The sequence below is a fragment of the Lissotriton helveticus genome, chromosome 9 (genome assembly GCF_964261635.1).
Source record: "Lissotriton helveticus chromosome 9, aLisHel1.1, whole genome shotgun sequence".
In the NCBI taxonomy this organism is placed as follows: domain Eukaryota; kingdom Metazoa; phylum Chordata; class Amphibia; order Caudata; family Salamandridae; genus Lissotriton; species Lissotriton helveticus.
This window is the reverse complement of record NC_136070.1, coordinates 1,191,738,726-1,191,766,626: the sequence shown is the minus strand read 5'-3', so window position 1 is coordinate 1,191,766,626 and position 27,901 is coordinate 1,191,738,726. Positions and strand designations below refer to the sequence as shown.

The 27,901-nt window shown below is 45.9% G+C and overlaps 1 protein-coding gene across 2 annotated transcripts in view; it reads left to right on the top strand.

The window, feature by feature from the left end:
• The window catches only part of CRBN (cereblon), a 112,808-nt gene that overhangs the window by 77,251 nt on the left and 7,656 nt on the right, over nt 1–27,901 (top strand). For both annotated transcript variants that reach the window (XM_078661659.1, XM_078661658.1), the window contains exons 8-9: nt 6,199–6,314; nt 21,429–21,493. In XM_078661659.1, coding sequence (XP_078517785.1) covers nt 6,199–6,314; nt 21,429–21,493 — 181 coding nt within the window. The remainder of the gene's footprint in view (nt 1–6,198; nt 6,315–21,428; nt 21,494–27,901) is intronic.

Here is a 27,901-nt window from a genome sequence, read left to right as displayed (position 1 = left end):
AAGGGAGTGCAGGGAGGTCTCTAGGTGGACGAGTTTGTCTGCTAATACCTTTCGTACTCCAACCACCAATTTTAATAGAGAACTGTTGAGTCACCACTTTAAAGGCTTCCCATTCCACCAAAGGGGACAAGGCCGTGCCTTCGTCAGTGACATAGGAATCAATATGGTCGTGTAGTGATTGGCCTAACAGTTTGTAATCTAGTAAGGATGGCTGTAAATGCCAGGTCAGGATTGGTGCCAGGAACCATCCCCAGGTTAGGTCAGCCTGCAGAAGAATATGGTCAAACAGCATCCTGGCGTAGTAAAAGATAGTTGCTATACATGAGTGGATGCCTTGTGTTCATACAAACATATCTATTCAGGAATAACTGAAGTGCATTGGAGAATAAAGGATTAATCCCTCTGAGAAGGACACTTTAAGTGCCAGATATTGTCTAGTTGCCATACATCAAGGCCTTCTCAGAGAGCCATCAGTGTTGGTGTAGGAAAATGCACCTTTTGGACATGGTCACCCCTAATTTTTGTATGGTATTTGATGCAATATTGACTGAAGTGCACTGGTTTCCTTCTAACCAGGTCCCCAGTGCAAGTGCTCTTTCTCTTAAACAAGGTAACTGTTCAATTGTACCCCAATTACTTAGACCTTGAGCACCTCTGTAAGTCTCTGGTACCTAGGGCATGGGTACTAAAGAGGGCTGCAGCGTGTATTGTGCCACCCGAAGGGACCCACCACAAATCACATGCAGACTGCCATTGAAGGCAGTGGGAAATGGTGCAAACAAATGTGAAAACACAACATAGCACAATCCCTGTGTGCCATGCCCACGGACACTGCATGCAATATATGTGAGTCACCGTTACAGCAGACCTTGTAGCCTGAAGGCAGGGTGCATTATATTACATGTGAGGACATACCTGCATGAGCAGATATGTGCCTGTGCTGTCAAGAAAGATAATACAAGTGAACAGGGAAGCCATTTTAAGTACTGTATTATATATGTATTGGTGGGCTCTGGTTATTCGGAGTTCCCCAGCTACATGATGGCATTACTGAAACCTATGGCCTTTTGATTCAAACACCTTGTCTTAATAAATCTACACTATTGCCAGTACAAAAATTATTATGGCATGCACCCAGAGGTCGCCTTAGAGGTGCCCCCCTTCAAACCTACCTACCAACCTCTTAGTGTACTGGCTGACTGATATCATCCAGCCTGCCCCCACAGACTTGTTTCTGACCCACTGCAGGTGAGAGCTCTCGCTCTCTGCGGCTTGCTCCAGAGGAAGGTGCCTAGCAGAATGGCTAATGATTTAGCATATCAAGGCTAAAAGCTTCAAAGCCCCTTCCACCTATGATATGCGACCCAAGCTTCCCCCAGACCTGGGAGATGCTATCCCCTGAACTGATGCTCACTTGGACTTTGGACAGGCAGGACATTAGCTATTCAAGGAGGCATGGTGCACTACCAGGCCAGTCAGAACCCTAAGGTGGGCTGCCTGATGTGCTCCACGAGAGAAGGGTTCCCCCATCTTGATTTTGGTCAAATTAAGAACTCTGGGACAGGGTTATGCCCATCCCCACAGGAAGTGGTCATATAGGGGGAGTAGTAACACCAAGGGTAAGTAGTTCATTGGTTACTAACCTTCACTCCCCTTACTGCCCTTATATTCAGTATTTAGATGGCCCCTGACACCAGGAAAACCGATTCCTCGGACCAAAAAAGAACATAGAACAGCCAAAGAACGCGAGAACTGTGGACTTTTTGCGCCAAATCCTGCCTGCTCCTGTCTCAACAACTGTGACTGCCTGACTTGTCGTGCAGATGTGCATCCTCCAAAAGCCTCAGAGGGCTGGCAGCACTTCACCAACCAGCCAGCATCTCCCTTGAAGTGGAGGAGCCACTTCCTTGCAACCTGCAGGCACTGACCACAACGTCCGGTTCACTTTTCTGCTAACAATCAGGTCCACCTACACAGCAGCCACCCAGGAGGAAGTCACCATGCTCCAGAGGGTCTTATCCGTCTCCCCGCCCAGGTTGGAGAACCAGGACCCCCTAGGAGATGCCCTGCCCAGAGTACAGGACCCCTTTCAGCAACCAAGGCTTGCTAGTAGTCTAATCCGGACTCCCAACATCGCAAGGACCGACGAGGGACGTCTGCATTACAGAGACCAGCACCAAGAGGGGCCCAGATGTCCTGTTTTGTTCTCTCCTCACTAGGTTGACACCGAACGTTAGAGCCTCTAACACCAGCGGCTCGCCGACTAAAATACCTCTGTACCTGAGCCCCATAGCCAAAGTCCAAGCCGACTGACGGTATCCCTTAGACTCTCATGAGCATAGCCCCTCTTTGAATTTTCTGGACTGGTGCCCCTTTGCAGCCTCTTTTCAAAAGGCAAGTTACCCATTGACTACAGCGTGTTGGATCCTAGTATACCACCGCTGAAAGCGCCTCTGCACCCAGACAACCCAGGGAAGGTAAAACTGAACTTTTGGTGCTTTCTTGGACCTTAGCACCTACTCACCTTAAGTCCAGAGAATCAGCCCTGTAAGTAGTTTGCAAGTGACCCTGTGCAGTGAATGTTTCTCCCATAGCCTAACATTACCACGTTCAAGGCCCCAAATCTGACAGCTGTCCTTTTCTACTGTTTTCTACTGTATTATTTGATAATGTCTGAATCACTTACCGGATTACAAAGTTGTTGGTGTTTAAAAAATGTATAAAAATACCGGTTATGTTTCTAAATTGGCCCTGAGTTTCTTATAAAATGTGTGTCTCATTTATTGACTCTGTTTGTACAACACATGCTGAACACTACCCTCTGATAAGCTTACACAGCTCACCCACACTACTACAAAAGAGAGCATTTGGAATTATGAATTTTAGCCCTGTAGGCCAATCAGGGTTGTCTGGACTTTCTACACAGTGTACCTCATTTTGCTACACTTCTTAAAAAGCAAGATTCCTACTATCGGGATAGGCAAGGACTGTGGGAGTAGGGAGTATAGAGCGATCTAGTGGCATATCCAGCACACATTTAAAATGTCCCCACAGTAACCAAAGAATTTCAGCCCAATCAAGTAAGCAGTCTGACAATGCAGCCGAGAAACTACTCTGGGCAACATGTGCGGCAAAAATGCCTCTGAGCACCAAGGGTAAGCTATCTAGTTGGCCCTGTATTAATACATAATGACCGTCCACATATATCTTGGTGACTTCAACTTCAAATTGAACTCTCGCATTGGGCCAAAGTACCGCCCCTCTGGCATAACCAGAGAAAGTAGTCCCTAAGACTAGCCCTTGCCAGGTATTGCAAAGGTTGGAAACCCAGGGCCCAGTAAATTAGTTTCCTGTAGAGTAAATATATGCACCTTCCATCAGATCAAGGAGAAATAGCTGGTGTGTCTATTATGAAAAGAATTAATCCTATTAATGTTCAGTGCCAGTAATTTATATTGACCACCTTTTCACGTAATCCAGCTTTGTTTAAGAGCTGTATCTGTCATTAGTTTAATCCTCTTCTGAAGTCGTGTTGTTGGGTCCCTCTGTATTGGTCGATAAGTTGTATCTCCCTGTTGTCTCAGGCATTCATTCCTGTAGTCTTCTGTCCATAGGAGACCCTCTGCTCAGTTTTTGTCAGCAGGCTTCATAGTTAAATTACTATCAATCCCTAATGATCTTGCTGTCTGCAAGCCTTCATGGGACAAGATGAATAAAGGGAGGGGATTGTTCCTGTCTTCAGTTTCCAAAACTTTGATTATGGTTTGTTCAAATGTATGTACTTAAGGCAGTATACAGTGTGACTGTGCAATAAACGACTATTTCTTCTTTAGGCTGATGTTTGTATCTCTGGTATTAATTATTTCCATGTTGCAGAAAAAAACATTTAAGTCGTATTTTCCTAAAAGAACGTCAGTTCAATTTGCATTGAAAAAAGATTTTCCACATGTATAGTGACAAACCCATGCCTTTGTTCAATACCATGACTACTGCTTTAGTCAAAAGATGGTTGCTAAGGTTTACAATCACATGTTAAAAATGCAAAAAGAACAATTGAATGACAGAATGCAGAACAATGTCATACATACACCTCAGTACAGAGATCTGGGCCTAATTCCATCGTTTTTTGCTCACCATGCCATTCCAGTTTGTACCTAGCCATGTGCAAATCAGTCTTGATCCTGCGCCCAATGGGACAGTCCAGCCTGAACTGCCAGGCCAGGTCCTCCCTGGACTGGAAACCAGCCTCCCAGGACCGGTTCAGGCTTTCAGCCCTCATCATGCAGGCTATCTTGACTCCAGTGGCATGGAGAGCGCGGGATTCACACCTGAGCATACCTGTCCTACTCGGGGTGACAAATGCAAAAAGAACAATTGATGGGCTGAATGCAGAACAATGTCATATATTCACCCCAGTACGGAGATCTGGGCCTAAATCCGTCGTTTTTTTTGCTCACCATGCCGTTCCTGTTTGGACCCAGCCATATGCAAATCAGTCTTGACCCTGCGCCCAATGGGAATAGTCCAGCCCGAACTGCCAGGCCAGGTCCTCCCTGGACTGGAAACAATCCCATGTTGCCTAGGTTGGTCAAAGCTTGCTGGTTCTGCATGTGACTGCCTGTTTGCCGTGGGGATGGTTGTGGGCTCCAATCGATTTGCTTTTCTTCCTCCTCTTGAGCGTCCCCGCACTAAAGGGGGGACGCTCCTCCAAAAAATCATTGAGATGGGGGGTACCGCAGGGATCTGCCCTCAGTCCCCTTTTATTTAATGTATACCGGAGGCCATTGGCGGAGTTAGTTGAGGCGTGGGGCGTCAGAGTGATCTCCTATGCTGATGATACTCGGCTTGTGTTTTCTTTTAGGGATCACTCTGACAGCACCATGGCTCACTTCCGCCATTGTCTGGTTAACATCGCCTCATGGATGTCCACCAACAATTTAAAATTGAACACCGACAAAACTGAGGTGCTATTTTTTAATCAAAAATCTCCTATCCCCTCCAACATTTGGTGGCCCTCCCAACTCAATCCCCCCCCTGTACCTGTGCAAGCTGCCCGTAACTTGGGTTTCCAATTTGACACAGCATTGTCTTGTAAAACCCAAATCACTAAGGTTTCATCAGCCTGTTTTGGTAAACTTCGAATGATTAAAAAAATCATTCCTTTCATACCTCTCGAATCCCGCAGAGCAGTTGTACATGCTCTAATTTCATCCCACCTGGATTATTCCAACAGCCTTTATGTTGGTGCCCCGGCATATCTCATTAACCAGCTGCAACTTGTGCAGAATTCAGCAGCCCGGCTGATATGTAACATCCCTTATCGCCACTCGATTTCACCCTACCTAGCCAAACTCCATTGGCTACCTGTGAGATATCGCATTCAGTTCAAGGCTCTAGTCCTGGCCTTTAGAGCTCTTAACGACCGTGGCCCGGCTTTTTTAAGGCATAGAATCAGATGATCTCTTGCTACGAGGGATTTAAGATCCAACCATCTTGGACTCATGTTCTGCCCTCGCTTTCGTCTGACCCGAACAGGCGGTAGAGCATTCGTCGTGGCCACTTCTAGATTGTGGAATGCTCTGCCAGTAGAACTTAGACTCCTTTCATCCGAGGTTGTTTTTCGCAGGAAACTCAAAACCTGGTTTTTCTCTCAGATTTAACCCGCAGGAACTCTCTTCTGAACCTTTTGGGACTTCACTTGCTGTCAGCGCCGGGACACCCCCGTTGGGGGTAGCTGTTATGCGCTTTACAAATGACTAAATAAATAAATAATAAATAAAGGCATCGATCCAAAGGGATTTGTGACAGATTAACCCATCCGCCAAACTAAATCGGGCCCTTCTTTAATGTCACTATTTCTTGGTTCTGTATATTTGTGCACGTCTCTTTCATTGATTGAATCACACCCATACTCACGTTTTTGTCTTTTTTTTTTTTTATCGAATTAAGTTAGTAGCCCAGACGGGGTCCCTCTTTTCTTTATGGGACATGAAATGGGCATTGAAGGTTATTCTTGTCCCAGCTGAGTTTAACATGTGAACAGGTCTTCATTCATCTAAACCATCATGCGATGTGTGGGGTACCCCATTGTGTGATGTTCCTTTCACTTGAGCAGCTGTGTCCCTTTCCCTGTGATTTGTCTCCGTTCTGTGCTTTGCTGACCAGAAGTCTAATTTCAGATTCTCTTCCCCCTGGAAGATTTTTCGTATAGGGTGGCTGCTTGTTTACCCATTGATGACACTCTGCGTATCCAGCTGCTGAAAATTGGAAGTGCAATTCAGAGGCTGCGCTGTGAGCTAGACATCATGAACAAAGTAGGTACTCCTATTGCTGCTTCTCTTCATAAAGCATATTGTATAACCTATATTCTGCTACTTTTAATCTAATATGTCTTGTAATACGGAAAGATTGACTATAATAGAAATTAGTCTTTACTTTCCGATCCCTTTTTTATTTCTTATATTGCTCTTTATTGGAGTTTTCAACTTGCACTACATGAATTGTATTCTGCCTAAAGGCAACATATAAATGGGTTTGAGTCATGCCTAACACGAGATGCAAGTAGTACAGTTAGCACTGTCAAAGTACAATACCATGAAATCTAAGAAGAAAAACTAATAGGGTTCGGTGGGTGGGGGGCTTACATCTGCTTTCGGAGATTCTTGAAGCAACATGCTTCTACAGCCAATGCTTCAGTTACAAAGAGCAACAGCACCTAAGGAGTCGGTACTGCCCAGGGGGCACTAGAAATGTGAACAACAAATTACATTGACATGTCTATAATTATTAAATAAAACAGTTAGAGCCCTCATTTGTCTGTCTGTAGTTAGCCAAGACCTTTTCATTTTACTTAAAATGTGTGTGTACTGTAGCAAATCTCCTTGCTTTAACCAGCATTTTTTTTAAATATTGGCCCAACAGCTTCCTCAGTAGCACACCCTTAAACAAACCATGACAAAACTAGGATTGACAAGCCAAAAAGATGGCAGCCAGTGACAGACCTTTTAGGTTTGTCAAAGCTTTTTCTATATTTGTAGTTTATTCAGCTTTTGGTTGCTACTACAGAATCAGTCAGTTCCCCAAATAGAGAACAAGCCTTCTCTATAGATTCACTTGTACAATTTATCTGTGCCCAGATCTCAGGAAAGCTCTATTGTACAATATTGCACGTATTGGACTCTTGTAAGCATAGCTACTCTTGACTCCAGAGATCTCTGCTACTCGTTCTGGTACATTCACCAAGGTACCTATATACATCAGTGTAGTCACCCCATATTTACAGATTCCCCCATCGCTAGCCAGAGGCACGGAATTAAGATAGTCACCCCAAATCTGGGTAAGAGTCCCTAACTGAAAACCACATCTAGACTTTTGAGAGGTAAAGCTATCATATGTTCGAGGCATGTGGGCTGCTAAATTCATATCTTAGCATTAGATCGCCGCCTAGTGTTGGGTCCGGATGATCGCACATTGTTGTCCTGGAAGAGTCTTCGAAGTATCCTGAGATAGGTGGCTCCTCCCCTGGACTACAGTGCGCATGGGCATCGGCTCCATCCCCAGATTGTTTTTTTCCGCCATTGGGTTCGGATGCGGTCTCGACTTCTCTCTGTCGGAACCGAGTAAAACTAACTTTTTAAGGCCAAAAGGCCTTGTATTTATAGCGTCGGTATTGTTTGCGCACGGTCTCGAGTTCTTCCAACTCTTGGAGTCGGATTCAGCGGAGTTTTTCACTCTTCGGACATCGAGGCCTTCTCATCGCGACACGACCACAACTTTCCAGCATGGAGCGGAGTCCGTTTAAGTACTGTCCGCTCTGTGGGTCCAAGTACCCACATATAGACCTGCACCCGGTCTGTAACAAATGCCTTTCACCGGACCATGACGACGGCAAGTGCAAGGCTTGCGCACAATTCAGGTCTAAAAAGACTCTCAAGCTTCGGCGCGCGGTGCGCCTGGAGGCCAGACAAGCGGCCCCGGATCCAGAAAACATCTTCGGCGACCAAGAAGAAGATGAACAGGGTCATCATCTCCAAATATCCCCACCCGAATCGGAGGTCGAGGCGGATCCGGTAGACGACGACGGAGTCGCGGGTCAAGGCCTTGAATACGTCGACGAGGTAGGGGACGTCGAAGAGATTTATGGGGCCGCGGAAGATAGCTCAGGGGACGAGCTATGCCCCAAAGGTTTCGAAGATCACGATCGGGTCACGGGATCGCCAGTTGGCCTTACCCAAGACCCCGTGCCGCAAGCCACGGCCCCGCCTTCAGGCCCGGCCACGGACATACTTGCTGGGCAGGCCGGATCGAAACCGAAACCTACGGTGTCGACTACACCTAAAATGGCCGACCCGAAAACGAAACCGAAGCTTATGGACTCGAGCGTCCCTAAAATGGCGGCCGGCCCACAGAAAACTACTGCACCCGCCGCCGCATCGGCTCCGTCGACCTCCGGTCTGCAGAAGTCGAAGAAGTCGGTCGATTCCACGGGGTCAAAATCGGCGCCGGAGGAGGGATCCTCTAAAAAGGGTGGTCGGCACGGATCAACCGCTGCGACACCGTCTAAGCACGCCAAGGCCAGCGGCACGGCTCCGGTTACGCCTGGGACTCCGTTAGTCGGTCGCGTAGTGGAGACGGAGCCGACACAAGCGCACGGATCGACGGCTGGCACATCTGCGCATCGATCCAAGGACTCTGGGTCGGCGGCAACTGCATCGGCGTCCAAACCTCAGAAAGGCCACCATGACGTCGGATCCGAGGGGAAGGTCAAGACATCCTCGTCGGCGCCAAAAGCCACTGTGAGTGAAGCGTCCCCCATCGCCGCTTCGCTACAGAGAATCAGGGAAAAGGCCGCTGCTACGTCGGCTCCGTTGCCGTCGCCTCAGACGCCGAAGGATGCTCCGGCAAAGCCTAAGAGTAAGCTTCTCTTCCTTCTGCCGCCGAAAGAGGCTCCGAAGGCCTTTTCTACGAAATCGACGCCAAAGAAGTCGGATTCTTCTACGGCAGGGGTACCTTCAGGTCGAGAACTCGAATCAGAGGACGATTCTGAGCACTTCATCGACGCCAACACAGGCAAATTAACCCTATACAAAAGGAGGATCACTTCAGAGCCTCTGGACTCCTATGTCATCCCACTAAAGAAGAAAAGGGTTCCTCAGGACGCTTCTAACTTCATAGAGCCTATCCAGCCTCCTCCAAGAAGAAGCCCTACTCCCTCACCAGAACACTCTGAGGGTGAGGGATATGATGAAGATGACCAATACACCTTCCCCATCAATGAACCAGATGCACATCCAGATGCATATGATGACATTGGTGACCAAGGCACCCAAAGTGTGGGGCAAGACCCACAGCCTTTCAGTGCACGTGCATCCCCAACAGAGGATTCTGCAGGTTTTCATGCACTCATTGAGAGGGCAGCTGCTAATCATGATGTAGACATGCATGCTGACCCAGTGGAAGAGGACTTTCTCTTTGACACTTTTTCAGTCTCTGAAAGCACTGTGAAAACGCTGCCTATGCTCAAGGGAGTCCTCAAGCATGCAGCTGACATCTTTAAAGAACCTACCAGAGCGAGAGTGGTCAATCCACGTATCGAGAAAAAGTACAGACCAGCACCTGCAGACCCTGCATACATTCGGGGACAGTTGCCACTAGACTCTCTTGTGGTCGCAAATGCCAGAAAACGGGCCAACTCCCAGACAACGGGTGAAGCTCCTCCCCCAGACAAGGAGTCCAAAGTGCTAGAGGCAGGGGGCAAAAGAGTGGCGGCACAGGCTGCAAACTTTTGGCGTATTGCAAATACACAAGCACTCTTAGCACGTTACGATAGGGCGCATTACGACACCCTAGAGCAGATTGTACAACACCTGCCTCCAAAGTTTCAAGAGGGCACCAGACTGCTTATAGAGGAAGGGAAACTGATCTCCAACGCAGCCATCAAGTGTGCACTTGACGCCGCAGACACAGCAGCTAGGGCGATCAACACTAGCGTCATGCTGAGACGACAAGCTTGGCTCCGCATATCAGGGTTTAAACCTGATATTCAGACAACCATACTTAATCAGCCAGTCAATCCTGATAGACTGTTTGGTCCAGATGTTGACACCACCCTCGAAAAGATAAAGAAGGACACAGAAACTGCTAAGTCATGGGGGCCCTACAATCACAACAGTTTCGTGGCAATAATTTTCGTCGCTCAGGTGCACGTGGAGTCACCAGAGGACAAATGGGTCAACAATCGCAATTCTCAAGAGGTGGAGCACAATCCTCGTTCACAAAACAGAACAAGGGAGGTTACAGAAATAACAGCAACAGAGGTCGCGGCAGAGGAAACAACAACTCCCGCTCCTCTACCCCAAGCAAACAGTGACTCTGTCACTGCCCCCCGACCACTTAACACCTGTCGGGGGGAGACTGCAGCAGTTCCTGCCCGTCTGGAGAAACATCACCACAGACAGGTGGGTGCGACAACTAGTCCAGTATGGTTATTGCCTAGAGTTGAAATCCACTCCACCCAACATCCCGCCAAGGCAAAGGCCTATGTCCGCAGAGCACTTGCACTTATTGCAGCAGGAAGTAGTGGCGATGCTGCAAAAAAGCGCAATCGAGCTCGTGCCAGTGGGAGAGGAAGGCACAGGGGTATATTCCCTGTACTTCCTTATTCCAAAGAAGGACGGATCTCTCAGACCCATTCTAGATCTACGTCCCCTCAACCTGTACATACTGTCAGAACATTTCCATATGCTTACACTGCAACAGATTCTTCCCTTGTTAAACCAAGGGGACTTCTTAGCAACCTTAGATCTCAAGGATGCTTATTTCCACATTCCACTACACCCGTCCCACAGGAAATACCTCAGGTTCACTATCCAAGGCAAGCATTACCAGTTCAAGGTCCTACCCTTCGGAGTCACCACAGCCCCAAGGGTGTTTACCAAGTGTCTGGCGACAGTAGCAGCGCACCTCAGGAGGCAGAACATCCATGTCTACCCCTACCTGGACGACTGGCTCGTTCAAGCCAAGTCGGAACAACAGTGCGCCGCGGACATGTCGACTACCATTCACCTCCTTCACAATCTAGGTTTCTCGTTGAACTATCCAAAGTCGCATCTTCAGCCGGCACATGTCCGGCAGTTTCTAGGTGCGACGATCAATACCCTGACGGCCATGGCTCAGCCAAACCAAGTCAGGATAGACAGCATGCAGTCTCTAATCCAGAAGTTCAGACCACAACACTCGCTTCCAGCGAGAGTGTTCATGCAGTTGATAGGCATGATGGCCTCCTGCATCTTCATAGTCCCTCACGCACGGTTACATATGCGCCCGCTCCAGGAGTGCTTAGCAAATCAGTGGACACAGGCTCAGGGAAATTTAACAGACCTAGTGTTGGTTACCAGTCGGGCATACGACTCTCTGCATTGGTGGACTCCACACAACCTTTGCAAGGGCCGACTGTTCCAGGAGCCAGTGCCACAGATTATCCTGACAACGGACGCATCTCTCCAGGGATGGGGAGCTCATCTGCTCACTTACACAGTGCAGGGACTATGGACGACGCAGCAACAGAAGATGCACATCAACTATCTGGAACTGATGGCAATCTTCATGGCGATCAAGTCCTTCATTGTACATCTGAGCAACAAGGTAGTGTTAGTCCGGACGGACAACATGACCACGATGTACTACATTCAAAAGCAGGGAGGCACCCACTCGCCACAGCTGTCTCATCTGGCTCAGAGCATGTGGAAGTGGGCCATTCAAAGGAACATTTTCCTCATGGCAGAACACCTCCCGGGCAAGGACAATCAGATGGCGGATCTGCTCAGCAGATACAGCCATCAAATGCACGAGTGGGAGTTACACCCATCTGTACTCCACCCGTACTTCCAGCAGTGGGGTCATCCGGAGATAGACCTGTTTGCCACAAAAGAAAACGCAAAATGCCAACACTTTGCCGCCAGGTTCCCTCACCCACAGTCGCAGGGGAATGCGATATGGATGAACTGGTCAGGCAAATTTGCGTACGCTTTTCCACCAGCCCCTCTGATACCGCTGGTGGCAAGAAAGCTAAGGCAGCACGCGATGACTCTCATCCTGGTTGCTCCAACGTGGGCGCGCCAAGCATGGTACACCACGTTCCTCGAACTCTCAGTGGTGCCGCATCAAAGACTGCGCCTCACGCCCAGACTTTTGACGCAGAACCATGGAGAAATTCAGCATCCAGATCCGCAACAGCTCAACCTGGCGATCTGGCTCCTGAAGTCCTAGAGTTTGGATACCTTAACCTGCCTCCAGAATGCATGAACATCATTAAAGAGGCAAGGAGGCCAACTACCAGAGCATGCTATGCTGCAAAATGGAAGCGTTTTGTCATTTACTGTACAGCCAATGACATCAACCCGCTAGATGCATCTATCCATGACATCATTTGCTATCTGTTGCATCTTTACAAGTGCAATCTAGCGTACACTTCCATTCGGATACATCTATCCGCCATAGCGGCTTATCTTCAGAACAGGCAACATCTCTCTGTCTTCAGGGTGCCTGCCATTAAAGCTTTCCTTGAAGGTCTGAAACGAGTCATTCCCCCAAGGACACCACCAGCTCCGGTGTGGAACCTCAATGTGGTCCTCACCAGACTGATGGGACCACCTTTTGAGCCACTGCACTCGTGTGAACTCCAGTTCCTAACGTGGAAAGTAGCTTTCCTAATAGCTATTACGTCACTGAGGCATGTTAGTGAGCTACAAGCGCTCACAATCCAAGAGCCATTCATTCAGATTCATCCAAATAGAGTAGTGCTACGCACTAACCCCAAATTCCTTCCGAAGGTGGTGTCACAGTTTCATCTCAACCAAACTATTGACTTGCCGGCATTCTTTCAAAACCCACAAACGGTGGCGGAAAGAATGCTCCATACCTTAGATGTACGGAGGGCGTTGATGTACTACGTAGACAGGACACAACCCTTTAGAAAGACAAAACAACTTTTTGTTGCCTTCGCACCACAACACAAAGGCAACCCTATTTCCAAAGCAGGAATAGCCAGGTGGATTGTTAAGTGCATCCAAATATGTTATCAAAAGGCCAAGCGCACTTTAACGATACCCCCAAGGGCGCACTCCACACGCAAATTGGGGGCATCCATGGCTTTCCTAGGGAACATTCCTTTAGAGGATATTTGCAGAGCAGCCACGTGGGTTACACCACATACCTTTACGAAACACTACTGTGTTGATGTACATTCCAAGCAGCAAGCTGCTGTAGGACAAGCTGTTCTCAAAACACTTTTTCAGGTTTCTGCAGCTGGCACGGGCAACCGCCGCTGATGGAGGGACTGCTATGTATTCTATGCTAAGATATGAATTTAGCAGCCCACATGCCTCGAACTGAATATGCTATTTACCAGTATGCATCTGTTCTTGGCATGTAGGGCTGCTAACATTCATATCGCCCACCCTCCTCCCCGGTGCCTGTCGCAGCTGCAGATATACTATTGTATTCACTCATTAGCATGGACATCCTTTACACTTTTCACTCCATCTTCTGCCACAATGGCGAAAAACAATCTGGGGATGGAGCCGATGCCCATGCGCACTGTAGTCCAGGGGAGGAGCCACCTATCTCAGGATACTTCGAAGACTCTTCCAGGACAACAATGTGCGATCATCCGGACCCAACACTAGGCGGCGATCTAATGCTAAGATATGAATGTTAGCAGCCCTACATGCCAAGAACAGATGCATACTGGTAAGTAGCATATTCAATATACCTTATGGGATTCTCACACTCTAATAAACTACTATAATTGATTGGCAAGCTGTACTCTAATTGGAGAAGGGATCGGGAAGAATGTCAAAACTTAAATTAGCTGTGCAGGTTGTTAGAGGCAACATGTCCTAATTGTGAATCCATTTTAGTGTTGGTATTGTTGGGTGAAAGTTTACATTTTCATTGTCGTCCACGGCACAGCAAACCAATGAGAATATTACCGAACCAGGTTGCTGTTGCGGACCTCTCACGAGCTGTATGCTCTGAAAGTTTTCTTTTCGTATTCCCATAACAGAATCATACACAATATGCTATTCTCCTTGCTTTGATTCAGGTCAAGTGAACAAATAAGGAAGTATGTTGAAGTCCTGGCCGTTGTAGATTGAGAAGATTTATCCAAACCGCCTCTTCCTTTTACCTAGTTCTGTCCTGCCTTGACAGTGGCAGTCGTAAGACACAAGATGCCTGTTTAGACACTGCCACACCTGCTTCCACACCTGAATTCTCTGCAAAATAATGAGATACATTTTACATACTCTCTTTCTGAAATATGAGGTAAATTCTGTGTATAAAATCTTTGATACCGCTCTGTTCGTCAACACCGCTTTGGACTTGAATCCAGACTGTATTCTCATTCGTGCTCCTCTTTCTTTGAATTTCCTCCTGTTGCTATAGAAGAGACCTATATCTTGGTCACTTCTATTAAATGTGGCTCTCTGCTGTACCTCTGTCCTCCCTCAATTTTTAAAAGTGTTCTCCTGTCATCGCTCATCATTTGACAGAATTGATTCATCTTTATATGCACACTTCTGTGGTCCCTTCCATTTGGAAGCAGGTACCTGTATGTTCTCTTCTCAAAAGATACATCCCTCAATCCTAACATGCCATCTATCCGCCTCTATCTGTGCTCTATTTTCTAGCCATAATTTCTGGAGGAAAAAAACATAAACACCCAGCTTTGTAACTATCTAGAACCCCTTGTCCAGTTTGACTGTTCCTAGTCAGGGTTTTGTTTACTACATAGCGCGGACACATCACCCGAGGCTGCCTCTGATAATCTTAGGGCTATCATTTTTTTTTTTTTTTTGCAGAGTTTTATATAGCGCGAACTAGAACCGAACCGAATCAGTTATCAGAGCGCATTACATAGCACCAGTTACATTACATGAGGACACACTTTCATTTTTAGACACGGGGAGATTAAGTGATTTGCCCAGAATTACAGGGGGTTTTTGGCGTCGTTACCGAGACTCTAACCTAGTTCCCCAGGTCCGAGGTCGAGCGCCTTAGCCGTTAGGCCAACCCCTCTCCCCTATTGACCATCATTGACCGTCCTCTGTTGTCCTGGTTCTCTTAGACCTCTCGGCAGACTCAACACTCTGACCTTCTATTCTTCTCAAGTGTACATTGGTCCTTGCCATCTGCCAGTCTGCTCCTAAATAGTTGCGATCCTTTCTGTCCAACAGATGTCAGTTTGTGCATCTTACCGCTTATTGTTCAGACCTGGTTCTGCTTCTACAAAGTGTTCCATAAGGCTGCTCCCTCATCCACACCCTTTTAATATTCAAATGTTCGCCCTTGTTGACCTCATCCCTCACTTTGAACTGGAAGTTTTCTACTATGCCGATGTATTGCTGTTTGGGAAAGGTGCTCCTGAATGTTCCTAACTTACTAGAGTAGGAAGGTACAATCCTTCTGCATGGCTACCCCCACTTTTTGCCTGGTGCTTATCTGTTATTGACTAGTCTGACTGGGATCCTGCTAATCAGGACCCCAGTCTCTCTGCTTTCTCCCTTAAATTGTTGTGGTTAGTACTTGGGTATATCCAGATTGGATACTGGGTTACCCTAATCAGTCCCTAGTATATGGTATAGGGCATAGGTACCCCAGAGGACTCCCATGGACTGAAGCATGCATTATGCCACCCATGGGAGACCATTCCAAATGCAACTACTGGCCTGCCTTTGCAGCCTGTGTAAGCTGGTGCTAGCACCACTTACTAAAGATGTAGGTTTCCTATATCTAGGGTCACTGCACTTAAAACCTATAAGTCATCCCTGTAGCAGGTCTTATCAATCCTTAAGGCAGGGTGCTTGGTTCTAAGTGTGAGGATGCCCCTGCATGAGCAGGACAACCCTACAGCCTACAGGGTCTAATTCTCCCGGGTTGTAAGTGAAACCACCATATACTATTTAGAGGGCACCCCGTAATTACGCAATGGCCATCTCGAAATTTACTGACACTTATCCTATCATATTTGGTATCAAACTAATTTGAATCATACCGTGAGAGGTATGATTCCAAGCACTGGAAGAGGCCTCCGTTAGGCTCTTAGTGTTCCTGGTGCCAGCCTTCTAGACCTGGACAGCAAAAAAGGGTTGCTGCTGACCAGAGACACGATTAAGCCCTCCTGGAGGCGTGACTACCTCCCAGACAGGATTTAGTGTATTGGGGGTGCCAGTGCCACAAAGTCTGCATGAGGGGCACATTTGGTGTCCCCGTGCATTGTCCAGTTCAAACAAGCTCTGGGAGCCATTGGCTCCCGCTCTGGTGCGAAACTGGACAAAGGACCTGGGAGTAACCTCCCCCCTGTCCAGATCTTCCACTGTGAGGGTCCACTGAATCGTTCCAACTCTTTCCTTAGGGTACTTAAGGGCTTACCTGAGGGTGGGTCCCTCGATTTGTCATGAGACAAGATTCAGATCAGACACCACTTCTTCTTCTACCGTCTGGGCACTCTGGACTTCGTTTGGGTTCCACTTCATCTCCCTTCCAGTCTGCTGCATCGACTGTGCCTTCCAAGGTCTGTGGGCATCAAAGACACCTGAAGTAATCTCCCTTGAAGCGAAGGAGTCACTTCTCTGCATTCGCAGGCACCGCAACTAAGTCAACTGGTCTGCTGATTCTAAGCCCTGCCGGACTCCGAAAGGTTCTGCAACACAGGTGGTCGTTCTCCACAGCTCTCGAGACCTGCCCTGCCCTCTTACCAAGTTTGAGGCCAGTATCCATCGTGAGGACTGCAATAACCGAACCCCTGTGCACCGTATCAACTTGCAGTTGAAAAAGCTGTTGGCTTCCTTCTACCAAGATCTTCGGGATCCAAGTAGCCCCAACCTCAAGCATCTACAGGGACCAAAGTCTTATTCCACATTGCATCGTTTGCACCATGGCCTGCATCTTTTGGTGAGCTGCATGTGACTCCAGTGCCTCCGGCCTGTGGGTCCTGGTGAGGGTCATGTTTGTTTCTTTTGGGCTTCCCTGACTGCTCGGGCCTGCCCTGACTCCCCTGCTTGTTGCGAGTCCCCTGGACCCTGCTGGTCCCGACATTTCACATTCTTCGACGTCTGCATTGGTTGCATTTGCCAAGGCAATGTTGGTGCTCCCGCCGGACACGACTTCTCGGCACTTGACGTGGGACAGCTTGTGCACGGCTCCTGGTCTTCCTCAGCATCGCCTGGTCCTCACAGCTGCAGAGTCAAGGTCATTGTCATCTCTCCTGCAACACCCGACATCGGAGGGCATTCGTCTTCCAAGTCTCCTGGTCACTCCTATTCCCTCTGCATGCAGGTACCGCTCAACTAGAATCCACCTTCGGATTCCACCAGACGCTTTCTTCTTCCACATCGGTGCTTTTCTGAAGTCCTTCACAGGGGTCAACTGCGGTTTTCGACACCACTTCACACCTATGCACCCAGCTTCCTTAGTGTAGGTAACGTGGGTACTAGAGTATCCACGGGTGGGTTGGCTCTCCAACCTTCTGTCTTCCTCGGGGTTTCTTCAGAGTCCACGGGGAAGGGTCCATCATCTTTAAAAGTCTAACCGGACTTAAACTTAGACTTGTATGGCGCACGCAGTCGTGTTCCCACAATGCACACACTCTCCGTGTGGTTCCTAGTTACTCACCTTGGGTGGTTCCTTGGGTCACCAGCACTTCTACGTCCTCTAGACATTGTCTTGACCCGAGTCATGGCTCTTATACCACTCTCTTAGTATATGGTTCGGTGTCCCCCAGTCCACTGAGTATTCTGTGTGATCATTAAGAGCTCCCCATCTACATGACGGCTTTTCTAAACCTATGGTGTTTTGTTTGAAACACTTTTTCTTAATAAGTCTGTACTGTTGCCAGTACAAGACTTGGGACATGCACTCAGAGGGCACCTTAGAAGAGCCCCCCCCGAAACAATCTAGTGTGGTGGCTGACTGGTCTCGACAAGCCTGTCACATAGAAGAGTTTCTGACCCCCTACACGTCAGAGTTCACTCAGAAACAAAGCCTGCCTTTGTATGGCGGCCCCAGCCTGCCCCAGACCTGCTAGATGCCACCCCCTTCCCTGAATCCCATTTGACACCAGCACAGGCGGGAAATTAGCTATGCAAGTAGGCATGCTGCACTTCCAGGCCAGTCACACCCGTAAGGTGGGCTGCCTGATGTGCTCCATGAAAGAAGGGCTCCAGCATCTTGCTTTTGGTGGAATTAGGGCCTCTGGGATGGGGTTATGCCCACTCCCCACAGGAAGTTGCCATATAGGGGGTGTAGTGACCCCAAGGGTAAGTAGCCCATTGGCTACCACCCTTCACTCCCCTTAACGCCCCTAAATTCAGTATTGAGGTGTCCCCCCTGACAACTGGAACTCTGATTCACCTGACTAAAGAAGAAGGACAAAGAAGAGCTGAAGAACGCAAGAACTGTGGACTTGGTGCCAAACACTGCCTGCTCCTATCCAGACAATTTCAAAAACCTGACTATTCCTGCAGCTGTGCATCCTCCAAAAGCCTGGGAAGGCTGCCAGCACTTCGCAAAACAACCAGCATCTCCCTTGGAGTGGAGGAGCCACTTGTCTGCAGGCACCGACCGCAATGTCCGTTACACCAATCTACTGACCACACGGTCCACCGGTGCATCAGCAGCCCAGGAATAATTCATGGCGCTCCAGGAGGTCAAATCCATCCCCCCAACAAGTTTGGAGACACCACAGCCCCCAGGATGTGCCCTGCACCAATGCACAGGGTGCTGGAGCCCTTGCAGCAGCCATGGCTTGTTCAGTGTCCAGCCCGACACTAACACCGTAAAGACCCACCTTCTGACGTGGGGCATCTGCACCAGAGGCATCAAGAGCGGCCCTGCTGTCCTGTTTTGTTCCCATCTACAGGTCGACCTGAAAAATGAGAGCCTCCAATGTAAGCAGCCCGCCGGACGTAAATCGCTGCGTCCGAGCCTCACAGCCCGAGTCTGAGCCTACCAATGGTGCACCTTTGCTACAGAGACCCTCAAGAACCAAGCCCCCCTTTGGGTTCTGACAGACTTGTCCCCACTTGCAAATGTTCTGCTTACAGGTTTCTCCATAGACTTCAGCTGTAGCTTTTGAGGCTACCCTTGCGACCAGATCCTACGCACCCGGATACACAAGGGCAGGGAACCCAAAACTGCTGGTGGTTCGAAAGGACCTCTGCCCCTACTTTCCTTAATTCCAGAAGATCAGTCCTGGAAGTCGTTTGCAATGGACCCTATGTATGTTTCTTCCATGTATTAACATTACAGCGTTCAAGGGTCATACCTCATATATGACAGCAGTACTTTCTGTGTTTCTGAAATTTGCTAACTTGAAAAGTACTCACCTAATCTCGTAGATCATGGTGTCTAAAATAATTTTAAAAAGTCGGTTATTTTTCTAAAATGGTGTCGGTTTTCCTTAATAAGTGTGTGTCTCATTTATTGACTATGTGTGTCCAACAACTGCCTTACACTCCCTTCTGATAAGCCTATGGCTTCTCGACCACACTACCACAAATCAAGCACCTTGCATTGTTAATGCAAGCCCCTGTACAGTAATAAGGGCTTCCTAGACTCTTCACAGTAAACCTTGTTTTGGGACGCTATATAGAGAGGCAGTTTCCTACAATAATTCACTATTTTCTAAAACTTTGGGTGCACTGTCCTCAATAGCTTGTGTTGTTATTCATCAGCTCAGAATACAAATATGGGCACATCGTTGGCACCTAATTAAGCTCTACACTTTAAGCACTTATCATTAAAGTGACTATGCACAATTAAGTAATACAAAAATATTCAGTCAGTACACGTGCCACACTGCACTTCAGATAGAGCACTATTTTTTTCAAGTGGGAAAGCCTTCTGACTTACCCCTCCTATTTCCTGCAACCACTTACAGTGCCAGGAAGAGCTCAACCTACTTTAGGTGTTGGAAGAGATATTTTGTACTATGTGGACGGTACACCGTGTATTACCATATCCAAGCAACTTTTGGTTTCATTTACACTTCCATACACAGCGCTAATTGAAAAGCCAGGTCTTGAGTTTGTTCCTGAAAAGGCTGAGATATAGAGTACTCTTGAAGGAGAGAGGGAAGTTAATCCCGAGTTAGGGAGCTAAAAAAGGAGAAAGTTCAGCCACCCAGTCTGACCTTTGTAATGGCCAGGACGGGAAACCGTGTAGAAGAGGCTGTGGTCAGGGCTGGACTGGCCAAACCGGGCATCAGGCGCTTTCCCGGAAGCTGGAAGGGTGGGGGCCGGTTTTGCATCGGTGCTGCATATCTGTTTCCAGGAACCAAAACAGCAGAGCTTACAATTTGCAAACACACCTCCCCTCTCCCCCTACCCCAGGGGGAGGGACAGGTCGGTTGGGGAAGGGGAAGGGGAGCTGGTCGGTCAAAATTGCCACAGCTGCTTTGGGTTCCCAGTCCAGCCCTGGCTGTGGTGATATTGTTTACATTTATCCCAAAGATATGTCGCATGAATTTTGGTTTGTTATGCCAAAGCCAAATGCCTTCTATACCACTCACATTCCACTTGTAAAAAAGGAGCTGTGATCACCTTCTTAAGTAACATCCCAGTAGCAGATCTGTGTAAAGCTGCTACTTCCATTCACTCTTTCATTCAATCCCAGCAAGAAGCACGTGCCATCCAAATGTACTTAAAATACAGTTTCACAAATGTCCCGCTTTTGTCCCAAACTAATGTTAACGATCTAGAAACTGTTTTTTAAGTCTGTGCACAGCATGTCATCTACAGCAGCACATGCTTAAAGCGGGAAACATTACTGCCACTGTTTTGCTTGTATGTATACAATCCAACCCACCGATCAGTCGCTGGTATTGTGGTCTTGTTTTACATAATATATTTCTCTTGATGTCTGCACATTGGGAGAATAGCTATACTGTTTGCTATTCGCTATACTGCGAGATTAGTATGGGTATTCCTAGTCCTAAAACGACAGACTGTAGCCACCCTTCGGCTGTTTGATAGTACTTTTGTTAGTTGATTTTGCATCACTTCAAATTCGAATTTGTGGTTGCTAGTGATTTGTGTTGCTGTGCTGTGTATAACACTTCTATTACAAGAGCCAGCTTTACTTCCAAGTTTAAGTAATAGTCATCAAGTGTTTTTTATTTTTTTGTTAAGACTCGCATGCATAAGATTATTTTAAGCAAAGCGGTACCTTACTGTGAAATTAATATCAAAATGTGCTTTCCTATATCATCCTGAAAAATCATGATTTGCGTGTTGCCTCTTCAAAAGATGTTTTGATCTTTCTGTTTTTTTGGCAGTGTTCGCATTTTCTTGCTTGTGGAAATCGCATGTATCATTAAGCCAGCTATTTGATAATGTACTAAATTTAGATTTTGGTCTCTTTATTTGCAGTGTACATCTCTGTGTTGCAAGCAGTGTGAAGACACTGAAATTACCACCAAGAACGAAATATTCAGGTGCGGGATGATCAATATGTAATTTGTCAAACATGGGAGGGCAGCAAATTTGGCACAATAGTGGCCTTAGCCACGCAGTGCGCACATGACTCTTTCCTGGCTTTGGAAATGCCAGCAAGCTTGTCTATGGAGGAGCAGGCATGTATCAGATTTCGTTTGTTAGGGATGCTAATCTGTTATTTGTTTTTCTATATACCCATATTTGATTTTTTTTTATACCACGGATCTCACTTCAAGGATAGCAGATTGCTTTATAGAAACCACCAAAATACATAATAAAATAGCAACCAACAATATCTTATGCCGATTCACGGAAACGGGGTCCAAGAGATTAAAGAAAATTGGAAGTGACATTTGAATAGATAGGCCTTAAGTGGCATGCCGACAGCAGAACTTTAAGATCTTTTCTTATGCTCTCTGGAAGTGAGTTCTTAAAATTGCAAAAAAACTAAGAAATAGTAATTTAGGATTGTCCTCTTTTTATCGAGAAGGAGTTCTGAAAGGTAGTATTAGTTATACCTTGCGAGATGAGGCATACAATATTGTGTTGTGGGTATGAGAATGTTGTTCAGAATCGATGGCTTTAAATATAATGCACCATCTCGAAAACAACCTGAGCATGTGGCGAAACGAGTAGATTCATGATCGTTGCCACAGTGGCTGATTCATATGCTGTCAGCTGCTAGTCGTGCTGCTGCATAAAGGATGGAATTGATCAGCTTGGGAGATGACTCTTGTTGGCATAAATGGCACTGCCTCCATCAATGCAGAGAAACAAAGGCTGCACCACAGTCTCTAAGCTGAAATCAGCCCTTTGCCCTGCGTAGTAGGTGTAGTCCGAAAAGGTCCTATAAAAAAAACTTTCGCAGTATGATGTTTCATTGTTAATTAGAGCACAGTAAGACTTAAAGAAGTCTGGCAACTCTGATCGTTTTAATAGCGCCAGGCCAATGTGTGCCAGACGGTGGGAGAAGAATTTGAAATCTAGTGGGATTTCATTTGAAAGAAATGTGTACTCGTGACTTCCAGGCTGTACAAGAATGCTTTCTGCCAGTAGAAAGTTACTAGACAACGCCCTGAGGTACAGCTGAGTGTCATTTACAAATTGATTATATAGTGATGTTGTGATTGGACAGAAGGGAACTCAGCAGCTCTGTGAATCCCAGTCCTCAGCCTGCCCCCAACACCTTTTGAGCATGACAATGTGAATCGTGATTGGCTGGCAACAAAGGATTGGATACTTCGCCGAAGTGCTATGGCCATCCCGTGCGCCTGGTCAACACATACCGCACGCTGCCGAAGTCCATGGTTAGCAGGGGTTGGATGACTGAAGCAGGTTTAGCCCTTGTAGCCAACCCATACTGCTCATGGAAGAAGGCCTTACACAGCGAACATTGGGAGCGCACTCTACCACATCTGAAGAATGTGCACAGGAAATGGGTAATTTAAATAGAAGTTAAATGCAGCAAATCATAAAAATATAGATTGAAGATATGGTAAAGTTAGTTCATATAGAGGATGCTTAATAAAACCTTTAGAATTTAGTTAAAATATACGTTGCTGAGCAGTTATGATTACAAATTAAAGAGGGAGTATCCATTGAAAGTCATCAGTTGTTGGCTTTGCAAAGCATAATCCACACAATAGCATTGTAAACCATATCTCGCACACCAAAAGCAGGGCTTATGACCTTGCAAAATTTATAGTAATAACGCATATAAGTACAATAAATAATATATTTAGCTTTCTCGTTAAAAGGGCTAATAGTCATATGATCATGCATGTCAACCTACCCGATTCAGGTTGGAGACTCCCGATTTCTAAAGCCAGGGCTTTATTTTGACTGTCTCTCGCCTAAAATTTACTTTAGCTTAGTCAATGGGGGAAAATAATTTCCTCCTCCCTCCCCATTTTTTCTTTTCACGAGCTCCCTCATTCCTGTTTTGAAATGTTGGCAAGCATGTAAAATACATCATTTTGCCTGTAAAATTGTTTATCGTTTGTAATTGCAACTGTCTCATTAAGGGTGAGGCAATGAATATTGCATTTAGTGTGCAAGTTTTTGCTTGCATTGCTGAGCATAACTGGCGAATTTCAATGGTTTAGACTGGCGTGATAGTACAGCTGTTGTCTTCTCTTTTGTGAGCAACATAAAATCATCTTTAAGAAGCTCTACTGAATGCACTTTGGCTCCACCTGCATGTTGATTCTATTAACTGTAGCATTTGACTGGAGAGAAGAAAGGTGCTTCCTCTGAAGAGTGTTTGTATTGCACTTAATGCGGTACTGGAGGCCTGAATTTATTAAGGTGACATTCTAGTTATGCTATATGTCCGATGTCATAGGTCTGATCTGCTTATTATGACGCTGTTATGACAAAGGAAGTAGGCCTGACATGTTACCGGCTCAAATCGAATAGGTATTGTGTGAAGGATTGTTACAGCACTGTGGGCACTGTCTACCATAGTCTAAAGCCACTGTGTCATTACAGCTCCTCTGGTTAATTATTATTTTATATTGTATCTCACAGATTACCGCATAAGGCAAGGATTTCTGACAAACCTTATAGGTAGAACATTTTCATTGTGATATTCTTGTTAAGCCAACTTAGGTGGGGGTGTACATTGTTTTGTCAACTGAAATTTTGTACATATTTTCAACTTTGACTGCATGCCTGATGGTTACTTTGTGGGAAAACTATGCTCAATAAAGTAGGCCTGAGTTGGTTATGGTGGCAAGCCAATGATAACAGTTTTACGCCTTTTTCGGTAATAAGATAAAGTTATGCAAGATACAATAGGTCTGCTCTGTTTATTATAAAAAGATTTGTCATGGACAGTAGGCCTTACTTATATATTGTAAAAAAAAAAGACATGTTAAAGACAATAGTTCTTGGAGTTGTGATTACACTGTACTAAAGCATGTACATAGGTATGTTATTATGAGATTTCGCGGATTACTGCAATATGCAAGGATTCTGGTGCTGGTTACCCTTTCTGACCAATTTCACAGGTATAACATTTCCATTCTGAAAGCACTTGTCAAATCTGATCAGGTGGTGATGTGAGCTGTTTTATCAACATTAGTTTTGTACATATTTGTAACATTTCAGTGGTTTGCCTGCTGATCTTGTGGGAATACGTTTTCAGATGTTTTATAATGTCAAACCAATGATAAATCCTATTGACCAGTTGGTTCCATAAAAAAGGATCTGTTTGGTACCAGAGATATATTTATTATGATTAGATTGGACAAAGGCAATAGGGCTGACTTTATTTACTTTAAAAACATGTTAACGCCAGTAGGTCTGTATATGGATTAATATTACAGTGTGTTAAAACCTGTAGAGAGATTTTGTTACTTGCAATCTCAAAGATTACCATAACGTGTAAGGGTGTTAGATATCTCCTCTGACAAACTATAAAGGGGGCAAAGTAGAAGATTTGCACTGCGATATTCCTCTTTATACCCTTGTAGAAGGGGTTGTACGTTGCTTAGTCAAGTATAGTTATGACATATTTGAATATTTGAAATGTTATGTCTGCATGCCAAATGGCTGGCTTGTGGGATAGTTTATGTCCAATACAGTAGGCTGATTCATTACAGTAACAAGCTACTGATACTGTCTGTAGTCTTAATTGTGTAACAGAAAAACATTGTGTGTCAGGAGCTGTTTATTAAGAAAAGTTATGAGAGTCTGTAAACCTGATTTATTGTGAAAAGCATATGTTAAATCTAATAGGTCTGTAAGGGAGTTATGTTATTGTGCTGTGGTAAAGCTTGCCAATAGATATTTTGTTGCATAGTGTGAGAAAGTGCCCCTTTTGGCGTGGTCACACTCTATTTGACCTACTCTGGTGCACTGTGGTCCAGTCCCCAGTGTGTGCGCACTCGGACCCCTAAACCATGATAAGATTGGCTATATCCTAATTGGCATACTTAACCATTTAATAAGGCTGTAGTATTTGATGTAAAATCCACAAATGGCATGGAAATGTTAAATGCCACCTGTGGACTGCAGCACATGTTGGGCCATCCGCTAGGCTGATAAAGGAAACATCATGGCTTCGGGCATACCTTTGTAGCATAACTCCTACAGCTTTTAAGCCTGCATGCAGGCCTGTCCATATAAGCCTTTTTTACAGGTTTCGAAAAAACATACCTCTTAAATAGGTCGCCCCTCCCGGCGCAGGGAGAGACAGTGTGTTGGCCACAGCTCACCTTGATGAAAGTGTGACTATGGGGAGCTGTCCTCGCTCCCCCGCCAGTTCAAGTCTAGATTTTATATGAACTCTGTTCCTCATGGAGAGCAAGGGGCTCTCCCACATTTAACATGAGCAGCTACTCAGAAGGGAGGCTATCCTTCACCCCTGGATCATAAGGAAGTAGGGTTAGCACCCATGGGAGGATATTGTTGTGAGTCCTGATGAAAGGCGGGGTAGTACAATTGGCCGGCTGAAACATGTCGACAGTTTTGCAGAGTGGAGGGGTTAGTTTCTCATTATATTCTTCCCAATCCATCATCCACAGGTCCGGTTGTGACCATATTTTACTCTGGACAGGGTACCCAGTATTAAAATTAGAATAGGGACTCCCTGGAACCAGTTGTAATCACTTTTTTTGCACATAATTTCACCTGTGATCCCACATCATTATCATTCTTTGTTGTATTGTCTTCCCCCTCCCTATTGCTCCACCTCCAGCGTTGGTCTGCCCAGAGGTGTGTTAGCAGCCATATGATTAAGCATGACAATTGTTGTGTGTGTGAGGGCAGTTCTTAACAGACTTGTGTGTTTCACCTACCTGTGCCAAACGCTATCAAATATTTAAAGTCCCTCTCCTAGGTTTTGTTTCTGATACTTGTGTAGGAGGTTGGAGTGGGACGATTGCCTCTTACCCCTCAATCCTTTTGTGTGTTCGCCCCTAAGGAAGTCCTGTAGCTCACAAGGTAGTGTGCATAGTATTTAAAAGTGGTACATTCAAGAATTTAATGTTTGCATGTACCTACAGTGATTAGCCCTCAAAGCTGTTTTCACTGTTAAAGGCTCTAGCTGACCAATGGGGAAAAAAAGTTTGGAATAAAATCATCATTATACTATTATTGGCTTGGAACAAGCTATGGGAGTAATTTAAACTCGATTTTTAATGTTTATTAAAAATCCAAATCAGTGGTGAAGTTGGAGTTTTTTTTTTTTTACATTTTAAAACTTTTCTGGATTTTTCAAGGGATAAAAGACACAGATATGGTATGTACAATGCAGCCAACTTGTACAAAATATCTTGACATACTTGCATGTATAAGTCAAATGTGTTCCATAGTTTATTTGGAAATTGGGAATTAAAGTTATTGTTATGTAATGAGTAGTCCATAAGACTTGCAAAACAGACCCACGCCCCACCAAGTATGGTGGAATAGATTATAAAATCTTTTCCACTCACTTAGAATATTATAATCTCCAGGTAAGTAAGTAAGTAAGAGGCATAGATCTTTAGAGGTTAGTCCTGAAATGAGTGTGAGGGACCATGGGCCTTAAGTCACAGCATAATAGTTGAGGGAAATCTCTATATCAAAAATGTCCTCTATGATGATTTTGATTTGTTCTCAGAATGTTTGTAGTGGTCAGGGGTACTTTGAAGGGCAGGGACATAACGCTGGGTAGTGTTTATGCCCCGATTCGTGATCAGATTTCCTTTTTAGAACGGCTTTCTGGAGCATTGGCAGGAGTGGCACCAGAATATTTGATTTGGGCTGGGACAGATCTACTAACCCCCCCCCCCCCCCCACTGAGAGGGAAAGTAGCAGCCACAGGGCTGAAGAACTGGTTAAGGGGTGGGAATTGATAGATGTTTGGACAATGCTACTTAAAGAGAATTTCAAAGTATTTTACCAGGAGCTATCAGATGCAGCCGTGGAGCAGGCTGTGTAGGGTATTCCTCCATTTGCCTGGATCTTTGCTAATGGCTTATTGTTAGCATTGCTAGTGTTTAGTTTTCTATATATTTTAGCTGCTGCATGTGGTAGGGTGGACACTTCATTAGATATGATAATGAGGTCCGATTTGTATGCTCTATTGCATATTCTTAGAGCGACCTTGAGTTTTAAGAAGTTGTAAAATCGATGTTGTTTTGATTATGAGCTGCATGTATCTCGGCAAACGTTTTGGGCATATTAGTGCTGCCGAGGTCTTTGATGCATATGTCTTTATCTGCCAAAATCTCACACACTGGGAATTTCCATCCTTTCTTAATTTTTGTATTACCCCAGAGGGAGGCATATTCTGATTCTTAGATTTTGCCAGAATGTTTTTTTTATCATAGGCTTTAAGGGCGCAAATGGTGTCCCTGATAATAGAGTGCGAATGTTGAATTTTGAAGCTTTCATCATCCGTATAGAGATCAGAGAGAGTG